This window comes from Teleopsis dalmanni, chromosome 2 (assembly GCF_002237135.1).
Source record: "Teleopsis dalmanni isolate 2A chromosome 2, ASM223713v2, whole genome shotgun sequence".
In the NCBI taxonomy this organism is placed as follows: Eukaryota; Metazoa; Arthropoda; class Insecta; order Diptera; family Diopsidae; genus Teleopsis; species Teleopsis dalmanni.
This window is the reverse complement of record NC_051847.1, coordinates 9,142,420-9,160,472: the sequence shown is the minus strand read 5'-3', so window position 1 is coordinate 9,160,472 and position 18,053 is coordinate 9,142,420. Positions and strand designations below refer to the sequence as shown.

At 29.6% G+C, this 18,053-nt stretch overlaps 2 protein-coding genes and 3 non-coding genes across 5 annotated transcripts; 4 read left to right on the top strand and 1 right to left on the bottom strand.

Annotated features, from left to right (window-relative positions):
• The first annotated feature begins 6,152 nt into the window (after window positions 1-6,152).
• Window positions 6,153-14,126, top strand: LOC119685178 (integrator complex subunit 8-like). Its single transcript, XM_038099396.1, has 13 exons — window positions 6,153-6,414; window positions 6,476-6,715; window positions 6,770-6,889; window positions 7,114-7,234; window positions 7,301-8,009; window positions 8,079-8,310; window positions 9,520-9,779; window positions 9,840-10,085; window positions 10,155-10,561; window positions 10,622-10,740; window positions 11,286-11,458; window positions 11,529-11,699; window positions 13,951-14,126. Exons 1-13 carry the CDS (start codon window positions 6,300-6,302, stop codon window positions 14,068-14,070), a joined length of 3,033 nt encoding a protein of 1,010 aa, XP_037955324.1. The 5' UTR covers window positions 6,153-6,299; the 3' UTR covers window positions 14,071-14,126.
• On the top strand, window positions 11,856-11,928 carry Trnak-cuu. The gene has a single exon. It is a non-coding gene; the product is annotated as a tRNA-Lys (tRNA).
• Trnak-cuu lies at window positions 13,812-13,884 on the top strand. The gene has a single exon. It is a non-coding gene; the product is annotated as a tRNA-Lys (tRNA).
• A 670-nt stretch (window positions 14,127-14,796) lies between the features above and the next one.
• Window positions 14,797-14,869, top strand: Trnak-cuu. The gene has a single exon. It is a non-coding gene; the product is annotated as a tRNA-Lys (tRNA).
• Window positions 14,870-14,950: 81 nt separating this feature from the next.
• Window positions 14,951-16,754, bottom strand: LOC119684065 (flap endonuclease 1-like). Its single transcript, XM_038098014.1, has 6 exons — window positions 16,679-16,754; window positions 16,464-16,555; window positions 15,817-16,400; window positions 15,541-15,759; window positions 15,331-15,480; window positions 14,951-15,238 (listed from the first exon to the last, which is right to left on the bottom strand). Exons 2-6 carry the CDS (start codon window positions 16,543-16,545, stop codon window positions 15,128-15,130), a joined length of 1,146 nt encoding a protein of 381 aa, XP_037953942.1. The 5' UTR covers window positions 16,546-16,555; window positions 16,679-16,754; the 3' UTR covers window positions 14,951-15,127.
• Window positions 16,755-18,053: the final 1,299 nt, after the last annotated feature.

Sequence of the window (18,053 nt, the reverse complement as noted above, 5' to 3'; positions counted from 1 at the left end):
TTCTGTGTTACTTAATTGTTATAAAGAAAAAAATGACCATACAATACTAAGCCCCATCTTCTTACATCAGACCTGCTGGCTCCCACAAATTTAATTGAATTTTATTTCTTTAAATAAATTATATACGTCGTCAATACGGTGTGATATTTGTATTTTATGAAATGTTATTGATTTTTAAGTTTTGCAATATTAAATAATTATTTAAGAAAAATATAAATGTTTAAGGTATATATGCCACTTTTAACCCTGGAAGCAATTTTTAACAAAAGAAAATATTTTGACACATGTGCGATTCTGTCAATAAATTAGACGAACGCAACACGTTAGCCAGGGGAATACCACGAGGGGCCATATATTGAAGCTTTCCAAAAATATTGTCAACAGCTGCAAAATACACAAATTCAAGTATGCGACTATATTCACTTTTTAAAAGAAATTTTTAAACACAATAATCATTAGAAAGATATAAGATATATACAAAACTGAAACAAAGCATATACATACTTGTATCTTTTTTAAAAAATTTTTGTTTTTAGAATATTATAGGAGATACATATTTTTGGAAAAGCACAAATAAAAATTATCTTAAATTTAAAGGAAAAGCGAAAAAGGTGTTGTAGTTGTTGTTGTTGTTTGTTTTAAGCTATATTGATCATTACAAAAATATTATATATATTTGTATAGAAATTATTAAAAATAACTAATTCTTTGTTATAAAGGTCTCACTTTAAAAAATCATTTTTATTAACACACAATTATTTTTGTATGTCACTTAATATATTAATTCACTTAAAAAAATTAATTCAAATTTAAATTATTTGTTTGTCTTTACTGAAACATTGTTTTTTAAAATATATATAATTAAACAAATAATATTTTCTTTAATGTCTATAATGCTGAAGTTTAAAAAATACTTTAAAATCAATCTCATACAGTATCTTGTTGGATAAACGTTTTTATCGCATAATATATGGATATAGCAGACAAGCTTAATTTTTTATAGCATGCTATAATTTTTTTTATTATAAGTTATTAGGAATTGTTTTGTAAGTGGATTTGCTCTTATTCATTATTTATAATCACCAAAATCGACATAAAAAGCAATATTTTGTTTATTTTAAATATAGAGAATACTTAAACTCAAAAACTTAATGACAGCTTATTAACATATGATTTGTATATGAAGATCATTAAATATCTTATTTCTGCATAATGGAATTCAGTAGAAATAATAAAAATCTCATGCAAACTGCACTGCTATATAAAATATAATTGTTGATATAATTTTATTAAGGAAATGAGACGAAGCAAGAAATGTGAATACAAAAAGTTTTAAATTAGTTTATTAACTGGTTTTATATAGAAATTCAAAAATTATAATTACAAATTGCTTTATATTATTAATTATGAAACAAAAACTTTAACTTGTATCATTTCATGGAGCTGAAGAACTGAAAAACAGTTTGATTTGATGGGACAAAAAATTAATTCAATAGTTTAAGTTTATACAATTTTATTCAGTAATTAGCATAATTTTGTTTGATCTTGCAGGTGCTAGCCATATTCAAAATAGAAAAAAAAAATATGTGACAATAAAATTAACATAAAACATTTAATATTTTTAATCATTTTTATAACTTAAATGTTTTAATTCTTTCTCATGTTTTTAATATATACATATCTATGTAAAATTAAATTAATGTTTGTTGCTTATATAATTTTACTAAAATAATATAAAAATCTCATTACTTGTTTCGATTGTTACCATATGTCTCTCTTATTCTCCGATTTTCTCTCTTTCTGTACCTATCTGTCTCGCTCTCTCTCTCTCTTTCTTACTCTGGCTGTCTCCATCTCACTCTCTGTCTTTTTTTTACACACAGTCTTTCAATTACAGCGTCGCATTCAAGGTACAGTTCTATGATTTAGCACTACATAGTATGAGCACAATGGTTGGTTGGTTGGTTGCAGTGCACTCCATCACGCCGAATTTAGATAATTTAATAGGTCTTCACCGATGAACAGTCTGTTGAACTATCAAAGAAGTATGTTCCTAAGAACCTATATCTTCTGGATGCCAGAGCCGGACATTCACATAGAAAATGTATTATGGTTTCTTTTTCCTGCGAGTTTCCACAACTTCTGCAATGAAGATTATGGGGAATGGACAGTTTCTCTGCGTGGGTTCCTACACACCAATGACCAGAAAGAACTGCAGTAAGCCTTACAGTGTTTACGCGGTCTTATTTGATGAGTTCCGAGGATCTCATTAGGATTTTTATTATAGGTGGGTCATGTTAACCTGGAAGTTGCACATGGCGTAAGTGCTTTTCATCTGTTATTGGTAAATTGCAGAAAGTAGAGGAATTGAGTATAATAATAACTAAAATAAGTAAATAATATTATTAATATTATATAATAATATAGTAATAACTAATAATAATATTATTAATATTATAACAGAACGAAAAGATATTGATTTTTGATATAGTCTTATCAACTCGAAGAAGGTGTCTACTATGAACAACAGTATTTCTTTCCAATTTATAGAGAGAATATCTGTCACCATTAAGATTATTATAATGCATTAAGATTATGCATTATAGTAGTTCAGCAATTAATCGCTCTATATCCTTGAAAATAAATAAATAATAAAAAATCCCTGACCATATTTTTAGGCATATTTATGCTCCGGCTCTAATTTTCGAAATGTCTCCTTTAGGTTTGTAGTTACTAACGTATAGCTAATCACAGTTCTAAAACTTTTACCACCAAATTTATAACTATTAAGATGATATATGCGAAAATAATTATAATGAAATTCATAAATATTTCAGGGAGTTCAAAACTGATCTCTGAATGTGCTCTCTCAGAATAATTTATTTGGGATTTTCTTTCATCATTAGTCTAAGTAAATATATAAACCACAGTTGAATACTTTATTAAACTTCTTAAAGAATTTAAAAAGTACAACTAACCTAGGGTGTTGGGATAGGAATGGACTGGCTGAATTTATACGTATATCTTAACTAAGCCATAAAATATAGGCAACAAACTTAAAATATAGTTACAAATTATATTATCAAACTCACTACAAGATTAAAGAGATAAAAAGAGTAGGGAATCGCTAGGTTAAGCTGACGACATCAGGTCATAGCTTTAAGTAAATGTATAAAGTATGGATAATTATTGTATATTTTTAAATTATTATTAAAAAATACTACTTCTAGTCACTAAGTCAGCCTCAATTGGGGTTGCATTCATAACTTACCCTATTAGTCCATATATATACACAAATATTTAAAATTTGATTAAATTTTTATTTGGAAATTCTACAAGTAAACTTGATAGGGAAACTACTTTCTAATTATGAAATCCTTATCTAACAAATAAGTATCTTAGCAACAAAATCTTTTAGCACTCAATATAAATATATATTGTACTTAATTATATTATTAAAAATTGTCAACACATTAATAAATTCAGTATACATAAGTATTGTAAGGCAAATATTAAAAGCTTATCAAAATAAGCTTATTTAAATATTTCAGATTTTTATTACTAATGATTATCATTATGCTTACTCGACTAAATTTCGGTATTGAATCAAGATAACCTTTCCTTTTCAACTAAGTTTTCTACTTATTTATGTTGAAATATTTATTTTACTTTCAAATTAAAATTATACATTTTTCAAATAATTGTTTTATATATTTTTACAGGGTGATACTAACGAAAAGATCCTAAATAGCCATCATGAAAATATGGTTACCTATGAACTATAAGCTAGCAGGTAACTTCAACCTTCAATACAATACGTGTTAGAAGATGGTGTATATGTGACGGATACCAGACTAATGTACTACTTACGCCAATAATCGCGTTTCTTTAAAGCAGATCAAACTACTTTATTCTTTCGTCTAATTCTGTTATGCAAATAAACTGAAGTATATTAACTAGCACTAGATCATTGCAAATTATAAATAGTTTCACTGGCGCCATGATAATAGAAGTCCAACATAATCTCAATTAAAAACTTAAAATATCGCTGCATTTACATAGCATTTCTTACACCATTCATATCAATCTCTTCCTAATAATAATAATACAAAAATATATTATATTACATCCAATCCTTTGCGATCAATATAAGCAATATATATCATTCTTATTATCAGACTCGAGTGCATATTGATAAGTACGTCAACAGTTTTTAATAAGGTTGTGATCTTTGTACCACATTCTTATAAATAGCTTTAGTAATAATCATTTATAAATGCTGATTAAAACTTACGCTGTATCAATTAAAATAATTAAATAAACTTCTTCATTATGTAATATAAATAACGCAAGTTTTTTTTTATTTTGTAGAATATTGTAATACATAAATCGCTCTATTTATTATTATTTAGAGTATATCTATTTTGAATCACTTTCACACTTGTGACTTCAAATAAAACTATTTGTAGTGATTCTTAATCTGAATGTAGTATTATAGTATATTTACACTATCGCAATTATGTATAGTAACAAGAACTATTTTGTGTACAAGATCTATTCAAAGTCTATCAATAATCAGCTAACGAGGTTCGATAACTGTAAGTGTGAACTATTCATCCAACATAGTTATTAAGTTTATACTATGTTCAAACAACACAATTAGCTATCGAAGATAGTCAAAATATTGGAAAACCACTTTAATAAAATATAATTATTTTAATTATTCAATAATTAATATAGATTTTATAGTACATTATATATTCTTTTCCATATCGATATAATAGATTCATTAAGAAATTGAAACCAAATATGAACGATAAATTTCATATTTGAATTTAATTATGAATTCTTATTTTAAAGTATTTGATCAAAAATATTTAGTTTTCAAAAAATTAGACTAGAACAAAATTTTTTTAATTTTTTGGCAATTATATGATATGATTTTCATAATTTGTAGGTTTCGTTTCCTTCATATTATTCACATTTATAAAAATATGGCTAAGAGGACATTTACACTGTCTCATTTAGGTGGTTTTCAGATTTCAGATTTACCATACAAAGTGTTTTCATATAAATAAACTCATTATCAATAAATCAATTTATTTAAGACGCGATATGTCGAATGCAACCCTTAAAAATAAATTTCACACAAGGGAAATTAAAAAAGTTTAAAATGTGTGTCATATGTTTTATATATAAAACAAACAACAACTGAGCTGTGAACAAAGGTACTGAGAAAGTAAGTATTCAATAAAGTCTTTGTTTTTATTAATTGAATATGTAATTGATATATAAAATGTATAGAGGAATTCAGGATGTCAGTGTATTATTGCATGTGCAAATTTTTTGATTTTACAAAAACAATTCTCTATTCAAGACCATATTTTCAACACCAATTACCTCTAGCATATTTGATTTTCAAGACTCTATTGTGAATGATGCTACTTTTTTTACTGTTCGCTGGGCAATACTTTAGCGAAACTGTAAAGTTTTGTTTGATTTTGCAATTTTGTAATATTGTGAAATTGTTTGATATTGTATTTATTTTACATCTAACAATATCGGACAATGTGAATATATTCTGCTTTTCATTTTTTTTTTTGGCATTGTTAAAATTATGTCTATCGCATCTGAGTTATGTTTTTAAGGAAATAAATACGAGCTGTTTTGAATATGTATTCACGATTATTTGAATTTGCAATTATACACATTAAACAATGTCCAGACATCCTGAATATCCCTTATATAAATAATTTAAAATATCAATTATATATTTAATTTTTTGTGTGCTATATTATTAAGTAAAATTTATAAAAGTTCTAGCAGGTGCATAAATGAGTTTATTATGATGTGAACGTTCACTAATTATTATAAATGAGCAAGTGCCTAAAGGAGACAATATGAATAAACTATAACCTAAATGTGCGTTTTATTTATTTTGTCCAACTCATTATATATAGAAAAAAATTTAAATCATAATTTTATTTCACTGATTATGAATTTTATAATTAAAAAAAACACATTTTTGTGTATATTCGGTGTACATATATATATACGTATGCATTCAAATAAATAAAAAATAAAAAGGTTTTTTTATGTTAAAATATTTTTTAATCAGTTATACATAAAAAGTTTTTAAATATTTCTTTTAAATTACAAATAAGCAGTTGGCAACGCGATACTGCCGGTTAAACACGCTAACAGCTGATTGGATTATTTATTTAACACGCAACATTTATAGATGAAATACAAATACAAAACATATTATTACCCGTTCAAATAAGATTATTATTAATATAATGGATGATCCATTAAAACCGAAATCTGTGCCTTTGGCTGCAGAAACCGTACTATGTTTTGAGTTTTTACTAGATCCGCACAAAATAACAAAACACTTGAGCAAAAATTCACCTGGTAAAAATATTAATTAAAATTAAAACTGAACTTATTTAATAATTCGTTTTGCGTACAACAGAACCAAGTGCCGTTGCGCTACTAACAGAATTTATTTCAATGACTCCGGATACCTTAATGCCAAATTATGAATTCAATATGCCTGCGTCAGATTCTGAAAACATATCAGGTGTAGGGCCCATGAATATTGATTCCGAAGAAAAAAAACCAGCAGCTATCGAAGGACTCCGAATTCAACGCAAACAATTGGCATTAAAAATCTTAGCTCTGAAGGTTGCTACATGGCTAAAATGGGATTTAGGTAACGAACATACACGTTTGTCAATATCCATTTTATAACAAAATTTTTTAACAGATTTTCTGGAGAAGAACTTACCAACATCAAAACAACTATATTTATTACGGGATTTATTAACATTAGCTTGTGGCAAACTAATATCCATACCGCTACCAGCTGATTTCCAGCCTGTAATAGGTAAGCTAAAATCACTATCAATTATCTTCATTCCAAAGGACTTGTCAAACGCGAACAGTATTTTAAATTTGTGTTAAGAAAAATTTAAAAATATAAGCCATTACTAAAAATATTAGTATGTATTATAATACTTAGAATAATTATTACTAATACATTACTATTATTGTAAATAATTAAAACGAAAGACTGTTTCTTCATCCGCATTTTCAATTATTTACTTGCAGCCGCTGATGGTAACGAAAGAGCTGCACGTTTTGCATTCACATTCTATCATCGTTGGGTATTAAGGCTGCAGATATTAAAGGACATTGCTATGAAATCTGCGCGACCCACTATAGGCAATATGTAATTAAATTAAAAATCACTAAATCACTGGAACAATTAAATTACTTATTAATAATTGATTTATAGGTTTGTACCTGTCGAGCCATTGCATACACATTTTGCGCCAGATATTGCTCCAAAAGACAGCATCGATTATTTAACGGAACTTTGTAAATCAACAGAACCATTCTATGTATTTACAAACGAAACGTTTCAACCGCTTCATTCTAATAGTGATAACATAAAACAAAATTTCGACTTCATGCAACAAATTTCCAAATTTGAACTCCGTGCCCAAATACAATTCGATATGGTTAACTTTTATTTATACACTAAGCAATACAGGTTAGCACGTGAAGTGGTTCAACAGTGTTACACAAATTTTCTCGAGATGAGGAGAGAATATCAGCTAAAATCCAAGCAACCTGAAGATTATATATTTTGCCTGCTCAACGAAAATGAACTTGAGAGTTATCTTATGGCTTGTGGTGTCAGTATGAAAGGCCAAACCTTAATGGAACGATTTAGTTTATCTCAAATTAATGACTTTAATAATATAATTGAAATTTTAAGTGAGGATAATTTAGCACGAGAAATACCCTTCTTTGCACGTCGCAATGTAGAACTAGATATTGAATGTAATAATTTACGCAACTCGTCGGAATATAATCTGCTAAAGCTACAAGTGGCGGCACTAAACGTCGTACGTTCAATATTTGAAAAGGGCAAAATGTTTGCATGTGTAGAATATTTCGAAAAGTACAAACAAATCGAGTCATGGACAACAATTCTAGATGTAAATATCATTTTAAAATGCATTCCAATGTCTGGTACAATTTTTTTAATAAGTTTTCTCATTTTAAAGGCTATCACTGTATTGTATCCACATTGTACACCGACTGACCAAAATAAATTGAAACATTTTGTAATCAATACAATGTATGAGCAGAACTCGAATCCTGAATACCTTAATGAGCTTAAGAAACATACATTATTTACGAATGTCGAATTGGAAGAAATCGCCCGTCATATAGTGAAAGAGACAATAGTTGTGGACGAATCTGCTAAGAGCAACGATTGGACAATAGTGACTGAAGGTATAGTATTTATTCAATAACAATAAAAATATAGTGATGCAAATAGTGTCATTTTGTGTTACAAGTACAATTGTTGTTTCCCACAATTTGGAACATTTTAGCTAATTTCTAATACATTGTTTATTTATCGCACTCTCTCAAATACACAACTGTCGCAGGAAGTTTATTGATTACAACTGTCGCAGATTTACTAAAAGTGACGAATGCAAGCAATTATGCACTAATGTACATACTAAGCCTCAAGCCTTATTGATCTTTGGCTACGACCCATTGAAATGTTCAGTTTCTTCACCTCAAGCCATTCTATGTTCGATTGCGACTCACCCACGCAGTTAACCCTACCATATCCGAAACAATGTCCTTTCCAACTTCCTCTTTCGACTCCATCTCAACTAATCACATCCTAACTCATGTATTCGTTTTGTAATTCCTTTTACAATAACAACAACAATGCATAAAATGCAGACAACTAGGATATATCTCTACGATATATCTCTTAAGTTTATAACCTGCGTTATCACAAATTGCTTAATATGTTTAACAACTTTCAATTTGTAAAGTTTTAGAACATCCCAATGGTGGATCGTTAAGCACTCCTAAGATTCACAAAAGATATCAAAACACTACTATAAAATTTTTACTGAGGTACTAATAGACAATATATAGAAACCAATATAGAAACCTATGTAAAGTTTACAGCAAATCAGTTTTACTTAACCTATACATCCTTTAATGTTCATGTTCATGTTCATGTTGAGTCTTTTTCGAGTTAGTGTATCTTGGCACTTTTACTCTTTGATAGCTGGGAGGTTTTTACAGAGTCCCAATACTCCTTTATTGTATTTAAAATACGTAAACAAGCTGCTTTTATTTGCTTTGCTCATCAAACTAGTGATTATACTATTTAATTTGTAGCTTTATTTCATTGAGGTGCCAATATTTTTAATCATGGATCCAAAATAAATTCAAAAATTTCAGACTATTTCAATTCACACCATTCAATTCTTACATTCTCCTTTCCCAGCCTAAAGTCTAGTAGAGGCATAAGCACGGTTCAACTCTGGTAACAATAAACATAACTGAAATAATAATTAGCGGAGTAGGAGGAAAATAATTTTTTATAACAATGTTACTGAAAGTCACCAATTATATATAAATTTATATAAAATTAAAATTTTGAAAATTAATTAAGTTAAATTAATCTATTAGGTTTGCCACACGAAGTATCACGGCATTTTGACGTTCATTCCAAAATCCGCCAATTAATAAATTGTACAGATTCTAAGTCTGTACGTACATTATTGGTTCAATTAGCATCTACAAATCCGCTGCAACCTTTATGGACTGTAAATCCAAGTTGGGAAATACATATCTCCGTTAAATCGATTCTATTATCAACACCACCAAGCTTTCATCAGGACTTCGCATATGTTTTACTGGGAAAATCTCGAACGCAGGCACTTAAAAATGCAAGTTATATTAACTTTTAGAGAAAAAAAAATTTTTGAGATTATTAGCTATATTTTTAGGAATATAATGTGGCGCTTCACTTGTTAGGTGCCTTAAAAAATGAAACGCAGCGTACAGAATATACGAATTTGTCAATTGGGCCAAAAATTGGGAAGTTAGTGACATGGGAAATACTTTTATTGCAAATAACAAAATGCTTCGATGATTGGGAACTCAAACCCGTGGAATTGCAAACCATAGGCAATCGTTGCAAAAATTGTTTAAATGCACTTGCAGCCAATGAGACGATAATACCGCGAATGGAGGTAATAAGAATAATTAAGAAGCTTGATTGAAATGCAGGAATTTTTGTAACGATTAACCAAAAATTACAGATCGTTGAGAGCTGTGTAGTAATGCTGCTTAATTTAAGCGAGCATAATACGGTTATGGCTATGGACAAATGCTTACCACAATTGGAGTTGCCAATTGCGTTTGCTAAAACTATGTCTGATATGGAAAAAATGAAGGGTCCCAAAAAAGTAAGTCGAGAAGCATGGGATATATTGCTGTCGATGTTTGTAAGTATTCCAAAACGTACCAATGGTTCAGGCAGTGCGCGCAATTCACCAAGTTTACCTGCTTCAGTGGGATTGCGTCCGTTTTTAAAACGGATACGTAGTCAAACGTTATTCTCTGTGTGCATATCATTAATGGGTAAGATTTTGAATCTCTTAAAGGAAGATCCTAATAATGACTTAAGTGGGGAGTTCATGCAGCTGTGGCCAACAAATATAAATAAGTAAGTACAATAAGCGTTATAGAAGATTTAAAAGAAACTCTAAACATATTTCTTACGTAGTCATACCGGATACAATGGTCGCGCTGTAAGTGAGACATTGCATTGGTTGCTAACAGAAGCACTTAAATATTATCCTCAAACATTGGCTTGGCTGAAAATGAAAGGAGATTTAGAACTTGGTATGTTGTTGTTGTTGTTGTTGTTATCCGAAGATATATGTAAGGAATTGCAAAATACGAATACATGGGTTGGGATATGAATTAGGTTGGGGGTAAATAAGAAGAATAGAGGTTTTTCGAAATAAGTCATGATAGAAAAGTCTGTGGGTTGTGTTTGAAACCAGTGTGTCGAGGTGAACAAACCTTTTCACTTTAATGGATCGAAACCAACGATCAATACAGCGCAAATTATTGTATGCATTGAGACATGGAAACAGATTGACATATTTATAAGTGCCAAGAAACTGTTTTAGCACATGACTATACCCTGAACTCAATTGGGCTAGAGCAGTTTCTGGTGCATGTCCTTCTTTCCTAGAGATAGCACCCGGAGACTTGTTGAAAAGTTTATTGCTGTCTCAACGAGGATGCTGTATTTGTCTAGAGGACTATTAATCTTAAAGCAATATTATATATATGATAATATATATATGATATGAGTTTCAGAGTTTTACGTACATTTTAATACATATAATATGATATATATATATTCTTTTATTTCACAGCAAATAATAATAATGAAGCTGCAATGCGTTGCTATGTTAATGCGTTGATATCCGGTACTGAATACTGCCATAGCCCGTTGCAACGAAATGTTGCGGACGATTTTCTGATACGCAGAATGATGCGTTGTGCGGTCAATTTAGGTTGTTTCACACAAGCAACCATTTTGTGTCAGGTAAATACCATTTTCTTATCTTGTTGAGGTTGTAGACTAACTGCACTATTATTATTATTATCTATTATAGTTCATGGACGATATTGACTACAGCTTAGTGAATAAGAATCTTTCAGAGAAATCTTGCAATTTTACGGATGCGATGGACGCCTATTACAATTGTATTTGGGATGCAACCTTATTGGAATTTGTTATTAATTTACATACCAAAAGGGGAGAACACAGTCGAAAATTAGAAGCCGTAAGTTGATTAATGATTTATTTTAATTTTTCTGTATGTTTCCACATATTCAATTTTTATTTTGTGGCAATAAGTAGGATGTCCTTGTGGTACAGAATTCCTTAGAAACTGGTGTCCTTTTGCTCGACATAAGGTTTTGACAAAACCCGAGAATATGCCTGGCTAGCTCAGTCGGTAGAGCATGAGACTCTTAATCTCAGGGTCGTGGGTTCGAGCCCCACGTTGGGCGAATAAGTTTTTTTTTTGCAAAAGAATATGATAAAACAATTTATTAGCAAAAAGAAAACGAATCTTAAAAAAGTCTTGACGTTTTTAATTAGCAAATAAGATTATTTAAAATAAAATAATATAATTGTATTATATACATTTAAAATAATATAATTTAAAAATGTATATAATACAATATCTTTGCTAATACTTAAGCAGTCCCTATGACTTTTTTGTAACTATATGCAATTGCCTTAATAATACAGCTGCATAAGTGGTATTAACTTTAGGGTCTTAAAATAATGATGAAAAGATCTCTGATAAATAAATTATTCTCTTGAAACTTGGATACAAAAATCTATCAGATTTTTATAGTTTTGGAATCTCAAAACATATGCAGTGAAAACTCTGATCACTGTAAACGGACACTCTCATAATCAAATATCTCTTCTAGCTATGTAATGATACAAGTCCCCACCCAGTTATATTTTTATTATAAAGTACATATTTTCTTAAAGACAATTTTCTTAACCGAACAGAGCTGCTCTCCCCTCGGCATCCGCCTTTTCAGTAATTCGTTTTCAAAGCATGATAACTCCTCTTTTTATATATCCGGCATAGTTTTATATACTGATTAAAGCAGATATTTTTAATCAACATTAAGTTCTTAAGTTCCTAATTCTAGAATGTTAACGTTTATAGATTAGCTATAACTATGATCATAGTAACGCATAAATGGTTATCCTATAATCATTTGATAGTATTAGACCAGATATTAAACCAGACGATTGTATTTGTGATAATAATTTTATAGACAAATTATTTTGACGACTGGAGTACATCTTTTGTACATAAACATATACATAAAGGGATATGCTTGTTGGTAAGCACAGAAAGTAGTTAACGAAGATTATAGTAAATTTGCTTTTAAACTTTAAAAATAGACGCGAAACCTTTGTAATTTACAATCAAGGTTGCTCCAGAAGATTTCATATGAAGTTATAATTTCGAATGTTTAAATGCAACTCAACCAAGTGAACCTGTTGATTCATCCAGAAAAAGTAAACAACACATCCTTAAAAGCACATTAAAGTGGATACTATAATCATTGCGTTTATTATAGATGTTTTCTGACAATTTTAAATGTAGCCTAAATTTGTCGGGGGTGTAATTTCGCTTTTAAGTAGTTTCACAACTCTCAATTTAAAACATTTCCATCGGTTGACATTAAGATTAATTTAATTTAACGTTGATTAGATAATTTAACTGCTTTTGATTAATGACTTTTCAAACGTTAGAATTCCAGACAATTTCTTGTTAGCTAAAAAAACAATAATTTGATTCAACTTCGTCTTAATTTTTTTATGAAGTTACGTATTGACGGTTTTCTATATCAAACCCTATCTACGATTTGAAATCACGCTTATATTATTATCTTACACTTTTTATCTTACAAATAGAATATTGAGATACATACTTTTTTAATGTGTATTTCTCTTGGAGAAATCAAGATTGATCCCATCAAAAAATACATAAAGGATAAGCCCTGAAATTATTTACGAAATCTGACAGACTAACCAACACCGCGTTATCAAATCTCAGAATGGTTACAGGCTCCTCGGGGAGGTATGCAGATCTGAGGTCAATTATTGCTTAGTCTGATGAAGTGATAAACAATAATCTAGTCAAGGTGTAGATAGGGGTTTTGAAGAAACCTCGAGGTAAAAAAGAGTATAAGTGCTTAAGTGCACTAGCTCAAAACAGCTTCAACATAATAGCATAATAATAATATATTTATATTTTCTATCTACTATCAGATATAGTATATCTGGGGCTATCTATTAAATTCATTTGTACAATCCTCATTCTATAACAAAACTCAATATTTGACATCGACAGCATAATGCCCGGCTAGCTCAGTCGGTAGAGCATGAGACTCTTAATCTCAGGGTCGTGGGTTCGAGCCCCACGTTGGGCGAGATTTTTTTTCGTTTTTATTTAAAAATAATTTTTTTTAATTCACTTATTTTTATCCTTTTTGCAGATGTCCATCATGAGCTCCTTGGAGTTGAATGCTAACAATAATGAAGAAATAAAAAATCAAGCGGCCGCAGTAAGAAAAACACGATTTTTGCGTGCCTTAGCTAAACAGTATTTATTATAAAATTGCATTTTAGAAATGTAAATATATGAGTAAGAATCCGTATATCCGTATTAAAATCTGTATAACGTTTAAGTTATGTATAAATTATTGTATAAAATAAGTTTAAAAATTTTGTTACAAAATTTAAATTTTATAAATATATTGGTATTTTATAAATTTTAGAATGGTTCACAAAAATGTGTTCTTTTTTTTGCAATATAGGAACTAAATGCTCCTGAAATTCTTGTATCTTTATGTATTATATATTAAATTCGAATCCATTATATCTCTAAGCTGAAGACACATTCCAATCAACAATAAACATGATGCTAGTCGTAAAAATATAGATCTAAAAACTGATTAACCACTGCATTCTTAACTAAACACGTTCCCTTTTAAAAATTGAATTAAATAGTACTAACACCTGAAGATTCTGAGAACTCTAAATTGAAATTGAAGCTGACTGTCAGTAGGATAGGTTAAGCACCTCCAACTGGTTTTCATTGAAACGCATACAGCCTAGAGTCTTGAAGAATATCTCTCTAACTGGATGGAGAAGGTACATCATATTATTAGTGTGAAACTATGTACTGTAATTTGTCGTTCAGTTTCACACAAGATATTTGATTTTGATATTTGATTAGAAGATATAAGGGCTTACGCTGTAAGTGCGATTATGGAATTTGCTTTCAAAATAAATAATTTAATTTCTACTCATATAGAATATTTGACATCAAATGTCAACAAGCCCGGCTAGCTCAGTCGGTAGAGCATGAGACTCTTAATCTCAGGGTCGTGGGTTCGAGCCCCACGTTGGGCGAAGATGTTTTTTGTTTTTTTTTTTATTAAAATAGTATTTTTTAACTCACTACGAAACCTTTCTACATATTATAACACAAAATTTGAGAACAAAATTGAATATATTTCACAAGAAAATTAATGTAAAAACACAATATAACAATATCAATAATAAACAGTTGCTTATTCCGTTTTCTGAATAAAAGTATACGTGTATTAAGGAGTAAAAAGTAAGAAGTACACTAAATTTGTTAGTTCAAAAATATAAAATTCAACAATATTATTTTGGACGTCTCCCACGACCAGAGCCACCTGCTATTTTAGGTTTCTTTGCGCTTGCACTTTTTTTATCCTCGTCAGGTTTACGTTTTGCTGTTGTAGTCGATAGTACCTTAAATATATACACGGTTATTATAATTAATTAAATCACATTTTCTTCATACTATTTAAATACCATAACTATAGATATTCTTATTGTTTTACCTTGAAGAAACCATCCAAACGCCCCTGAGTTTGTGTATTCCTGGATTTTAAAATTTTTTTCACACCACCACGCACGCGTTCTTCGCTGAATTGACGATCGCCACATAAAAATTTAACTAAAGCGTCCTCATCTGGATCTGTCCATTTAAGCTGTAATAAAAATAAAATATATCAAATACGGAAATATATTACTGACAAAAGGAAACCAACGTCGATATTATCTGGATCAGCTACTTCTGGTGTTATAAATAATTGTCGTGCCAATTCAAAATTCCAATTTTCGGGAACAATATATTTTTTACGATCAATATTTTCTAAAATTGTCTCCAGATTTCGGTAGGTATTTATTAATTCAACTGCACGTTTTGGTCCTATGCCCTTAATACCCTCACAATAATCGCAACCCAAGAGTATACACAAATCAATAAACTGTGAAATGTTAAAAGCTTTAAATTCACATTAAAAATAAGTTATTTCAATGCCAACCTCATTTTGTGTTAACTCAAAACCTTTCAAGACTTTTTCATGATGTATTTCTTTAACCGGCATTTTCCGCGCTTCACTAAAAGTTAAATAACGCAACAATACATTTGAACCAAAGGTTAACGCATCCATATCCTCAGTAGCAGTGGCAAATACTTTGCCTGATTTAACTAAAGCAGCGCACTGCGCTTCAGCTTCACAAGGTGCTTCTACAAACGGTACACCCATTAATTTCAATAATTCTTTTGCCTCATTTGCATGATCTTTAGTAACGCGCACAAGCCTCCTATTGAACTTATCAACATCAGCCTCATTGCCTGCTTCTTTAGCGGCTTGTAACGCCTTTTCTGCTTCCTCTCGACGTCCGGCACGTTTGGCTAACTCACCGGATTTTAAATCTGGTGGTTTACCATCAAAAACGTAAACAGGCTTAATGCCATTATCCAGCATGCGTATTGTACGATAGAACATGCCCATCAGATGCGACGTAGTTTCACCATCTACGGTTGTTAATTGTGCACCTTCTGCACGTACTGCTATTAAGAACTGATATAAACACATAGAAGCATCAATTGCTACCTTACGTCCTAAAATAAATTAAAAGCTGTCTTTATGATTCTTCACTTAGTTATGAGAAATTAAGGCTTTACCAAAATAATTTTTTATTTCATTATCTTTCATTGCGAAAGGAGCTACATCAGCGATTAATTTTGAAAGTCCTAGAATTCCCATAGCGAATGCTCTATAATAACAAATTTAATAAATATCAATAATGCAATCTTTATTTCCACGGTATATTTTGACATATGCGAATTGGCGGGTTTTATTGCATTTTTGTTTTGTTGTGCACATTTTTAGTACAAACCTATGATAGCGAAATATGTATGCATGGATGAAAGTGATTTCATGATTTATATAAAATACTCGGCTTGATAAACTGAATGTTTAGAATTACATTTTGATTTGATTTAAATACAATTAGCAAAAAGTCATTATATATAAACAATATTTTATATATGACTTATTTTACTCTTAGTTTATATGAAAAGCAACTTTTTGAACAACAGTTAGTCAAAGTTGGAACTTGTGCAACAGAGTGTGAGTAGCGCAGTGGTATAACAACTATAAAAGCCTATTTCGTAGTCGGAACTTGAACTCAAAACTTTATTAGTTTAAATATGATTGGGACAATAATGTTGATGACTCAAGCACGACTTAAGTTAGTATAGAGACTTAAGTTAGGACTGTAAAATCGGCACTTATTGTTTATGATACTCTGTTCATGTGAAAAATCTAAATGTACTTCAAAGCGTAATAAATAAAAATTAAAAAATGATTAATTATTTAAATGTTTCTAAAGAACTTTCATATAATAATTAAATAATAAATTGTGGCTTATTTTCTGTTCAATAATTCATCTTATTTGTTACTAGTGACAGAGACAGTGTTCGGTATATTAAATTCGATTAAAAACTATGACGAGGCTGGAGTCGCGGTGCAATAATTATATAAATTGCTTACCTTATTCTAATAAAGTTCATAAATTATATTATATATAATAAAACTAATTTTACAGAATGTTCCAGCTAAAACTTCTATCATAATTAATGCCATTTATAGTAATTATATTTACATACAAAAAAATTTCAAAATAAATATTATATTATTAGTTAATCGTTCAACACTTCTTCGCTAATTAAATTTAGCCTATTAATCTAATACTAAAATTGTGAAGTGAAAAATTGTAATATCGCATATACATAAGTACAACGGGATTAACTAAAAGTTTTCATAATTTAGCTCATTAGTATGCCTTGTAATATATTAATCTGTTGAAGGATTAAGGATCACCTTTTATACATATTATTTAGCAAAAACGAAACACTTTAATATTTTAGCTATTTAGCATAAGTTTAGAGTGCTAAATAAATGTCATGAACAGACCTACAATAAATTTTGCACAAATCTAATACAAATTATATAAATCTATAATTATTTGTTTATTTAAAAGTTTGCATTTAAAGTATAAGAATATTAAATACGGATAAGATGGAAGTATGCCGAACTTATTTATTTAACTATATCATGAAATGGAAAAATTGTGTGCAGTACATATCGGCTATGTGTACTGAATACTGTACTAACTACGAATAAAAAAGCACTTGTGCAACATGATTTTTTATGCAAAAATTGTTAAAATGCAACAGTGTTGTGCTAGTTACGCGCTGGACAAATATACA